At 27.8% G+C, this 12135-nt stretch overlaps 1 protein-coding gene across 2 annotated transcripts; it reads left to right on the top strand.

Annotated features, from left to right (window-relative positions):
• The first annotated feature begins 2324 nt into the window (after positions 1-2324).
• LOC130967832 (MLO-like protein 6) lies at positions 2325-10244 on the top strand. 2 transcript variants are annotated; one of them, XM_057892861.1, is made up of 14 exons: positions 2325-2601; positions 2878-2935; positions 3086-3309; positions 4164-4280; positions 5975-6035; positions 6282-6370; positions 7255-7329; positions 7433-7521; positions 7684-7733; positions 8314-8354; positions 8435-8608; positions 9019-9054; positions 9148-9276; positions 9440-10244. In XM_057892861.1, exons 1-14 carry the CDS (start codon positions 2473-2475, stop codon positions 9950-9952), a joined length of 1785 nt encoding a protein of 594 aa, XP_057748844.1. In that variant the 5' UTR covers positions 2325-2472; the 3' UTR covers positions 9953-10244. The 2 variants fall into 2 exon arrangements, with proteins under 2 accessions (XP_057748844.1, XP_057748845.1); XM_057892862.1 differs by lacking the exons at positions 5975-6035; positions 6282-6370.
• Positions 10245-12135: the final 1891 nt, after the last annotated feature.

Below are 12135 nucleotides of genomic sequence, written 5' to 3'. Positions count from 1 at the left end.
AAATTTTTAACTAATCCTTAAATATACATTTCTAAACTTCTAAAAATAGTAACAATAAATATGTAATAATAACATAAATTTTGAAATAAAAAAAATAAAAAATTTAACTTACATAATTAGAATGGCAGAGATAATTGATAATATGTAGTTCAGGACGATCAACATCTTTAACTTTTTTTTTGGCATTGTAATTTTTTTTACAGTGCAAGAAGCAAAACTTTGTCCCAGTAAAGATGAAGAAGCAGAAAAAAAATGGTGAAACTTGAGATGTAGAAAGGAAAAATGACTTCTGAAAGAGAGTGGAGCTTCAAGGGGGAGATAGTCACGCATGGAGGGGGCACCGCTGCTGGGGAGACTGCATGCTCGACACCTGGCCTGCAACCAACAAATCGGACGGTCCGATTTGCTCCCCTCTAATCGGACCGTCCGATTACTCACCCCAAATCTGGACCGTTCGATTTTAGTTACGCTGACACCACACTCCAGTATTGCACCCATGTATCCCATCATGATGTCTCACACCATTCCTAGCTCCATAACAAAAATAAAAAGCGAAAAAAGAAAGCTTTAAGCAGACTCAGAAATTCGCTACAAATATGAGTGTGCAAGAGTATTTTCTGATACAAGATTCCAAGCAACCACTATTTCTTCAAATCTTCACCTATTTATAAGAATCTTTAACCAATCAAATTTAAATGTAACTTTCACGTGCATTAATTTTTAAATAACAGTTTCCACCTCTTGTACGGCGTGAGTAACTACCATCAATTATCTTCACTTATTATTCTTTTTCAATAGGACTTATCGATCAATCTTACCTCTTTTTTCGATGAATCTTTTTTTGATGAGTATTACATTCTTTGAAAGAATACCCATCAAACTTTTGCTTCAATGTCTTCAACTTTATATATTTTCTAACTAACAATATCATAATAGTTAAAAATCTAAGAGATAAATATCTATTCAAAATCTATCACAAAATTATCTAAAAAAATTTCAGACAAAATATAAATTAGTAACAAAGATTTTTGATACAAAAAGTTTTAACTTGCTCGAGTCATATGTTTCTATTGTTGCATACATGGAAGGTGTTGTGTATGCAGGACTTCTATGTATAAATTGGAGGCTACTATTGCATGTACGAGAACGATGCGTATGTCTTGAGAGTTGTGCATCTGATGTTGTTGTAGGCACAGAAGGTTGCGTATGTAATAATATGTTTTGATTGTCAGCTTTAATTTTCTTTATCAATTTTATACTTTGTTCGTGTTTTTTCATTATTTTAGACCACTAAAAATTTTTTATTTAAATAAATAAAATAAATATTTCAATTATTGAAATAAATAATTTTAAAAATTATTATTAAAATCTATTCTCCAACCTTATCTCGTTTAGACGTTTACAATGTAAACAAAATACGTGCATGTTTAATTTATACGTTAATGCTCTAATTTTATACCAAAATCTCATTTTTCTTGTCTTTAATGCATTTAACTTAATTTAAATTTTTCGTTTTTTTATTCTTTGTGATTTTTTATATATACTTTTTTATCTTTCTTTCATATTTAAAGACTGATAGAGATTATCGAATATTCTTGTTCTTGTTTTATTTATTGTCATTTTTCAAATATTGCAGTACAAGAACTACTCTTAAAAAAAAAAAAAATTTATCTGTGCCTTTTTTTATACGCTTGTGTCCCATCATTATGACTCCTTTTTATAACTTCGATTTTTTTTTATTTTAATTTCACTAAAATTTTCTTTTGTCACTATTTTGATAACTCTTGCCATACCACATCTCGTCTCCATTTCTATGTCTTTCTTACCTTGCTTCTTCTTCTACTTGTCTTTGGAAATTTTTTTATTTCTCATCATTTATCTTCTATATATCACTTCATCTTCATAATATTTTTTTAGTGTTTTTTTTTTCTCATCTTTTGCTTAACGCAAAAGTTCATTATAAGCACTTTAATTTTTGGATTAAAAAATCATTTTTGTTTGGGTTTATTTTTTTATATTTTATGGATTCATGATATAAAGTATATATTGTTGTTTATGTAATAATAATTATTATCGTTAGATGTCTATAAATTTCTTTTTATCATTGTGGTAGTGTGTAGACAAATGAAGTACATTTACTAAAACACAAATTTGCGAGCATATGAGGTTGCTTATAGACATAGTTTATTAATTTAATATTCTTCCTACTAGCTAATCGGTGACGACTTTCCCATATTGTATTGTGACCAATGAAGCATTTCTTCTCTATAAAAACAACATCAACCTTCTAATATTGAGGCTAATATCCTCCTCCTCCTCTTACATTAAGTTATAAGCATCATCATATATGCATATATCATAAATGTACAAACACTACACAAACAAGGAATTGTTCTCTTTTCTTCTCTCAAGGGATAAAGAGATTAGAAGAGAAGAAGCTCTTCTTCGAAGCAATAAGAACTCATCATCAACATGGCGGCGGGGGAACAAGAAGAGCAAAGAACCCTTGAAGAAACACCAACATGGGCTGTCTCAATCTGCTGTTTCTTCTTTATTTTGTTATCTTTGTCCATTGAAGCTGGTTTACACAAATTGAGTGCGGTAATTAATAATAACAATAACACTCAGCCTAATAATTAATCTAGACTCTTCTTTTTAATTTGGAGGAAATTAATATTATGCTATACATGCAATTGTCTATCTATCAAGTTATATTAGGTACTATTAACTTATATACCAAAATATTTATACATATTATACTCTCTCCGTTTTCTTTTTTGAAAATCAAGTGTTATTTAACTATCTCAATAAATAAATAAATAAATTCGGAATCTAATCCTAACCAGATTTTTGTATTCATCGTCAACCATGCTTCAGATTTTGAAGAAAAATAATCGAAGGTCCCTAGGGAAGGCTTTGGCTAAGATCAAAACAGGTTGGTCTATAGTAATATGTAGTTGCACCTTGCTTTTATTGTTATTTTTTTTTTCGGAGATTAAGAATTTCTTAATAACATATTGCGCTGCACATATTATTATTATTATTATTATTATTATTATTAAATTATTAACTCGTAATGATATAGAGATGATAAAATATGGATTCATATCGTTTCTTCTGACAATATCGCAACAAATACCGTTATCCAAAATCTGTGTGAGAGAGGCTGTGGCAAATTCTTTCCTACCATGTAGCGATCCACCATTGATGAGGAGCTTAACAGAAGAGGTAGCTTCTTGGGACTTTGGAGAAGAAAAAGGACGTTCCTTAAATGCAACAGCAAACGAGGTCAACTATTGTGAATCAAAGGTGAGAGACTCGGTAAAGAACTTTAATTACATCCAAATTCAAATATTATATTAATTATATTGCATGAAAATTTTAGTTTAAATGATATTTTAATAACTTTTATGATTTCATCCTCAGTATTTACATAGAATTACATGACATGAATTTACTACTTTTAATTTTACTCTTATTTAAAATAAGAGTTTAGCGAAAAGCACTTGATAAATTTATTATTAGTAAAAAATTTTAATATTTTTATTTAACGAAAACAAATATTAAAAATTTAAATTTATATATTTTTAATAATTTTTTTTAATTTATAAATTTAAGGATACTCTTAAAATAATTAGTCTCAATATATATGCACACTCGTACACACACAAACTGCATTTACTTTTTACTTTTTCTTGCTTACAACATGCATTGATTACTTCTTTAATTAATTATTAATCTCCCTTATACTATATATACGTCACATTTTTCAATAATAATAATAATAATTAATATCACTCTTTAAAAGTTAAAAAATTTAATTTAAGAAATTATAGTGACGGCCAATAAAAATGAGACAAGTATTCTTAAAATGCAAATTTTTACTATTCGTCAATAATAGTAGAACAGAATTTATATAGAATAATAGTGGCTTTTCTTTTTACTTTTTTTGTCCACGCATACACTTAAATAAAGTCTTTCTTCATTAAATTAAACAACAATGGCATTGACTTAGCTTTCGTTTACAACAAATGGCGTTGACAATTAACATTATTCATTCATATATGAATAATTGAGTATGATATATGTATCATTATGTATCATCATCATTATTATTATTGTTATTATATGACCCTATGAATATGATCGGTTGAGGGTTTCAGGGCATGGTTAGTCTGATCTCGAATGATGGAATCCAACAATTAAATATCTTCATCGTATTTCTGGCGGTTTTTCATATATCGTCCTGCACTCTAACAATGTGCCTTGGAATGGCCAAGGTCCGTAACATTTATTTACCTCAAATAAAATTACATTCAATCTTTTACAAATTACTAGTAGAATGAACAAATATTCTTGCATAACTAAATTGTAGTAATTGAAGAAAAATAACATTTTGTTCAGATATTTAACTGAAAGAATTTATAAGAGTTAAGGAATTTTAACAAAAAATTCAATTAGATAATATAAGGAATTTCAAAAATTTCACTATAATGAGAACATTTTGATTTCTCCTTTTCTCTATCTCATTAAAAATGAATAAAAAGGAAAGTCAACTATATTTAATGAGAGAAAAAACAAACTGATGGAAATAATTTAATTACCTTACCTATGTAAAGAATTTTATAAATATTTTTTTAAAAGTATATGTTAAGATTATTATTATTATTATAGTAAACATGTTTTAATTTTTTTTAATAAATAAAAAATACATTAGAAACTTAAATTTTGTACATTATTGGCTGAACCTTTTTATAAATGCAACTAATATTTTTATTTCAATCAGATGAAAAATTTTATAATTAATGGAAATTCAATTAAGGCATGTGAATTTCTTGGTATTTGAAATTTCGTGAAATTTGAAAATATATACCTTATTTGTTAGTTTTTTATTGTAATTTTAGTTCATTTACCTTATCCAAATAATAACGTTTTTGTATATAAATATTAAAGTTGATCTAGAAAAAATATATTTATTTTTAAATTTAATCGATTTTTTAACAAATTAAACTTGTGCAATATAATGAAATTATAAATTATTTTTAGTTGTTTAAGTAACTTATAAAATAAAGTATATTTATAATGTTTATTCTTTAATGATATTTTTAAGTCTGATATTTAAAATTCATTTTAAAAGTTGATCAACTACACATTTTATCAGGTTAATGGTCAAATTAGCTCTTAAAAAATGAGTCATTCTTTAAATTCGTCCTTAAAAATTTTATCAATTAAATAAATTCTTTAAAAATTACAAATTAATCATTTTTGTCATTTCGTCACCCAATTAATAGTTTTCATCAACGATTGATGATATAAAACGTTAACTAACAACATATATAACACCGCTCATACCCAATTAGACACAAATATGTTTATAAAAATCAATCAATTTAATCATTTTTTCAATTATATAAACCCTAATCCTAATATAACCTAATGACACTAAATTGATAATTTTTCATAAATATATTTATTCAAAATCTAATTAGATATATTAGGTGTCATGTATTATGTAAATGAACATTTTGCATTATCGTTGATGGACAAAAATGATTAATTTATAATTTTTAAAAGACTAATTTAGTTGATAAAATATTTTAAGGACGAATTTAAAGAATGTATCATCTTTAAAAGACTAATTTAACTATTAACTTATTTTATTAGTTTTGAAAATAAAATTAAGTTTGACAACTCAATCTCATTTTCTAAAATATGATCATTTAAATGAAAAAAGAAATTAAAAATAAAATATTTTCACAGACTAATCTTTTCTAAGTTATTCTCTATATTATTACATGATAGACCTAATTAATTATAGACACATTTAACTTATAAAATTAATTTTCGTTTTTTTTTAAATTTAATATATAATAATAATAATAATAATAATAATAATAATAATAATAATAATAATAATAATAATAATAATAATAATACTTTAATTTTAACATTTTGTTTTAATTATTTGTGAAAGATGAGAAGATGGAAAAAATGGGAGAACGAGACTCAAACACTTGAATACCAAATAGCTCATGGTAATCTAATTTAATTTATTGCTTTATTATATACTTCTTATCCCCCCGCCCCTCTTCTCTCTTTTCCCTTTTCTTTTTTGTTGTCTATTTCTTAATCTGATCCTAATTGTAAAATGGAATCATGAAGAGTGAAGTTTGCAGACTGTTATGGAAACCAATCTTGTTAAGTTTGCTATCAGTATATATATTATAATGTTCTTAGGTTTTTTAGCTAGTCAATAAATAAATTAAAATTCGTGTGTGCAGATTCCAGTAGGTTCCAATATACCCGTCAAACATCGGTTGGCAAGCGTCATTTGAACTTTTGGAGTAATTATTCTCCCTTACTTTGGATGGTATGTAAATTTGAAAGGCGGCTTGTTAATTTAACAATAAAAATTTAAAATTTAAAAACCGTAGCCTCTATATTTCATAAATTAAATTAAAAATATTTTTTAATAAATATAACTAATAATTATATTAATAAAATAAATTTTAAAATTTAAAGTAACTGTAATAGATGTAAATTAATGAAAAATTTAGTTATAAATAAAATTTGATATCAATAATTTAATTAAGAATAAATCTAAATAGTATGAGTATATAGGACTCCTTTAGATTTTTTTTAATTTTAATAAACACAAATTAACTTTAAAATATATATTTTTAAATATTTTAAAAAAACGTCCTTAACTTTTGATTAAAGCTACCGTATAAGGATACAATTTTTATTTATTTACTAAACACAATCCAAAAGACTAGCGATATTTTGGTTAAAATTTAAATTAACTATACTAAGAACAGAGAAGAGAAAGTGATTGATTACATGAAACCTGAAAACTGCAGAATTGTGAATTTTGTGAATTGAATTACATTACTCAATGTGATATATACAAGGAGTTAGTTATAACTGGCAATAACAGCTTCTGTTAATTCAGTTTACATGGCAAAACAGAATCGGTTGCTTGTGTGCTAAGTAACAGCTTCACTAGTTGATCTAAATCTGTGATTAACTTCGTTACATTTAAATAATCTATTTTGATTGATTCATATTACTCCTGTGACTTACTTATTTTATATTAATTTATGGTGATGCTTTATCATGAATCATAAAAATACTACTTCATGATATCAACTATCAAGCATTTACTATTTCTATGGAATAGTGATTATTGGGAAAGTCACTTTTAAGTCCAATTATTATTCACTATACTAATTAAAACCAAACCGTGCTTAATAGGTTTGTTTTTTGAGGCAATTCTATAGGTCAGTCTCAAAAGATGATTACTTCACTCTCCGAAATGGATTCATTGCAGTAAGTGAATCATCTAAACCAACTTCTAATTTACTATGAATGCATGTCGTGACTCTTCAAAATTTATACCAATTTTAATGTAAATTTTATTATGAATTTGCAGGCTAATATTTCTGTAGGGGGCAATTTCAACTTCATGAAGTTTCTTTCCCGTACTTATGATCAGGATTTTGAGAAGATTGTTCGAATCAGGTAACAAACTAAGATCACACGCTATAAAAGCAGCACTGTCATTCATCTATATATTGTTACTCAGCAATATACATTTTAATTTCAGCTAGATCAGCATTTATAGTTAAGTATATTATTATTTTTAGTAGTGTCAATCAAGCTTTTATTTTGATGCTCTTTCAGGTCTTGGATCTGGATTTTCTCCATACTTTTCATATTCTTCTCTGCTCATGGTATGATGACACAGTAATTATGTCTCCATAGTTACTTAGAAATGTGACAGACACAAAATTAAAAAATATATTCATCTTTTATTTACTTAAAAAGCGAAAACAATTAGAATAGAAACAAAAATATAACTTTTTTTAATCTTTTCTTTATTTCTATTATCTATGTATTTTTTTAAAAGAAAAAACTTAATGAAACGTATTATTATAACTAAGATAAAATACAAATACATGAATAGATGAACAGGAAATTTGTGTCTCCCATGTTCTAGATTTATAAAAGAGAAAAAAATATTACAATATTATTAGAGTTGTTAGTAGTTGGGAATTAAGTTAGTAATGGCTAGTAGTTAGTAGATGAATATGTACGAGGTTAGCTGGTAATATCCTTATAAATAGAGTGACTCTTGAATTATGTAACAGCAACTTCAACACAAGAATTTCACATATAATATTATCTTTATATATTCTGCTCTTTACCAAAAAATTTAACAAAAAGGAATTAAATTTATATGTTGTGATAAACTATGATTGCCTCAAAGTTCAAATATATTTATGTATCTCTCTATTTTTATTAAATGTGCAGAGTTCTATAATCATTACTGGCTTCCATTTATTCCCCTTGTGGTATGGTTCGTTGTATTGAGTTACATTTTTTCCTTTTATTTCTTGTGTCATGTTTGGTTTGTTGATTATTATTTATGAAGGTTGCTATAATTGGCGGGACAAAACTGCAAGTGGTTATAACGAACATGTGCGTGGATAGTGTGAAGGAAAAGGCAGTTATCAAAGGAACTATTCTTGTGAAACCCAACGATGACTATTTCTGGTTTGGTAGACCTGAATGGCTTCTCTATTTAATTCAGTTCATCCTTCTTCAGGTACTCACAACTCTCAAACATATAAATATTCACACACATTCCTGTAGTCCATGATTGATGATTCAATCTACACCTTCGTTGATTCTGCTCAGTGGACACAAGTTAAATGTATAATAGATATTTCTCTAATATTTAAATGAAGAATTAGCTAATATTGATTCAAATATAAAGCAAATATAAAAAAAAATATTAATCACTTAATATTTTCATAATCCTTAAATTAAACCGAAATAAAACACGTGAAAAAAGAAACTATACGGTGAACATGACATTTAACTATATTCATTGCAAAACAAAACTGAGAGGATCCAATCCATTTTTGTAGGCTAAGAATAGAAAACAAAAAGATTTTGGAGTTAAATAAATAAATAAATATGCTGATGCTTATATTTGAATGTGATTGATGGCAGACCTCCTTTCAACTAGCATTCTTTGCCTGGACTTGGGTAAGTATTTGATTGACTAAGACAATTGATTTACTCATCATGAAAGAGATGTTGAAATTTCTAAATGCTGATGATTTTGTTAACAAATAACAGTATGAATTCGGTCCAAGATCATGCTTTAATCGAGAAGTAGAAAGCATTGCCATACATGTTATCATGGGCGTAACTGTGCAGATCCTCTGTGGTTATGTCACTCTACCCCTTTATGCTCTTGTTACTCAGGTAACTAGACACATACAATTTCCTTAATTGCTTCAAAAATTAATCTAATTAACTGCACCAAGATTAACTGTTATCATATAGTATCACTCATAATTAAATCGTACAATATATACAAATTAATATAATAAATTATGAATTATTTTTTCATTTTTTTAAACGACAGATGGGTTCTGGCATGAGGAGTGCTGTATTCACAGAGCGCGTAACTGAAGGCCTTAAAAGTTGGCACAAAAGGGCCAAACAATCAGTTTCAAACAACAATTCAACTTCAAGCAAATACTTAGCTTCTTTACATTCCAGAAAAAGTGAATCTTCAATAAAAGAGAATCTAAGCAACCGAGGTGATTCAAGAGAATCTAATGAAAACACAATGCACCCTCTTCCACTACCTTTGGCTAGTGGAAGCGGTGAAGAAGAGGAAGAGAGTACTACAGGTGAAACACAAGAGGAAGAAATATCAACTCATTCCATTTCAGAAATCAAAACTGTTGAGGAAGAAGAGAATGAGAATAATAACGACAACAACAATCAGATTATTGTAAGAGGAGGAACATTTATTGGAGAAGCCTCTTTTGGAAGTAGCTGGAAAAATATGGACAGTCCAAGAACCATTATTTCAAAAGTTGGTTCCGTAACCGAAGAAGATGACAACATTAGTGACATATACCTCACTTGATTTTCTAATTAGTATTATTTATCTGGCGGAAATATTTCTGTGTAAGATAAGTTATATTGAATTATTTGATTAATGTTGTAGCTACATCACGACACAAGATTTATTTGAGTTGAGAACTTGAAGAGAAACTTGTAGAGCAAAGATAAAGATGTAAAATCTTGAACTTTGGCAGTGCTAGGAATTAGTTAAGCTAGAGTTGTTGTGGTTGGTTAGAACTTAGAAGAGGTCTTTACTTGTTAACACTGACTATAAATACTATCTTGTACATTCAACTGAGATTACATTAGTTCAATTCAGATCATTTTCAATTCCTTATTCTTCTTTTTTTATTGTGTTATTCTTTTTGCTCTACAAGTCAATGAGCAAGAATTTTTTTATGGCTTCACCAACTGATAATTCTGCTAGTTCAACAAACATGGTTGTAAACAATGTCAATTCGATTCTTCATCAATTCTACAATCAAAGGCCCTTTAATCTGCTCAAGATAAATTAGGGGAGAACAATCATAAAACATGGGAGCAACAAGCTCTTGCTGCAGTTCAAGAACAAGCACTAGAGGATCATTTGCATAAAGATAACATTCCTACACATTTTGAAAGCTCAGAAAATCAACTTTCTGGTATTGAATCTTCTCAAAACAAACAGTGGCAAGATGATCAAATCTGATCTCGTGGATGTTGGACTCTATGGATTTAGTCTTTAAGCCAAAAACGGTAGGCTATGCTTATAACTATCAGATATGGGACGGAGTCATATTTTGTTGAATCTACCAGATTCAAAAATCAACACCATCATTTTCAAAATTCACAAGCTTTTCTTGCTGCACCATCTACAATTTGTGATCCAACAATGTATCGAGATACAAGAGCGTCACATCACGTGATTACAAATCAATCCAACATGATTTCTTTCTCAAAATATTCTGGTCCTAGTCAAGTTCAAATTGGGAATGGTTCAGGTATCCTTATCTTCCAATTTGGTAACTCTTTCTCGTATGCTTTATATTCAAAAAGATAGTTTTCATTGCAGTAATTAATTCATACACCTTACATCACTAAAAATCTAATTAGTGTGTCTAAATTTACTGAAGATAATTTTGTCTATTTTGAATTTCATGTCACTTATTGTGTTGTTCTATGTTAATTCACCAAGAAAGTGCTATTACAAGGTTTTAAGAGGGGAGGCTTTTATCAAATTGTGAATATTGTGCCTCAATCTACACTAGATGCTATTAAACCTCATGACCTCACTGTTTCTTGTTCTATCTTTGATTTGTGTCATAAATGATTAGGACATTCAACCACCAAAACTATTCAATTAGTTCTTAATCAAATGTAATATAGCTAGTGTTAGATCCAATTCTGATTCTATTTCAATGTTTGTAAAAATTTTGCTAAAGCAAAAAATGTATAAGTTGCCATTTTCAAATTCTAATACATCCTATAATTCACCTTTTCAATTGGTTTATTCTGATGTTTGGAGACTGCTCCTATTGTCTTTCATCTTGGTTATAGATATTATGTTATTTTTATTGATGCCTTTAGTGGATATACCTGTATTTTTTCGCTTGTCAATAAATCTCAAGTATTGCATGCTTTTAAAATATACAAAACTCTAATGAAAAATCTTTCTAGTTGTAAAATAAAAGAGTTTCAGTCTGATAATGGAGGTAAGTATAAATCTGCTACTTCTGCTAATTTTATGACCCAAGAAAGCATTTTACATAGATTCTCTTCCTGAACAGAATGACTGAGCAGAAAGGAAGCATAGACATCTCATTGAAATGAGCTTGGCTATGCTATCCACTACTGATATGCCTTTAATTTATTAGGATGAAGCAGTTATTACCGCTACCTACTTAATTAATAGAATACCAACTACAGTATCTAATAAATCACCATATGAAGTCTTGCTAAATCAAAAACTAAATTACAATACCTTAAAAATTTTTTGACATAGCTGTTACCCTTGGTTAAGACCTTACAATAAGAAAAAGCTGACTTTAGATCTCAAAATGCTTGTTCTTGGGTTATGCTACTAATTATAAAGGATATAAATGTCTTGCTTCAAATTATAGAATTTATATTACCATACATGTTTTGTTTGATGAATGTGATTTCTCTTATATGGAGCTGTTTACTAATTCTAATACTAAGCCTATGTCTGAGACTACTCCTAAAGTT

Source organism: Arachis stenosperma, chromosome 3 (assembly GCF_014773155.1).
Source record: "Arachis stenosperma cultivar V10309 chromosome 3, arast.V10309.gnm1.PFL2, whole genome shotgun sequence".
NCBI classification, from domain to species: domain Eukaryota; kingdom Viridiplantae; phylum Streptophyta; class Magnoliopsida; order Fabales; family Fabaceae; genus Arachis; species Arachis stenosperma.
Note: the sequence above shows the minus strand (reverse complement) of the source record. Positions and strands in the feature narration are given on the sequence as shown.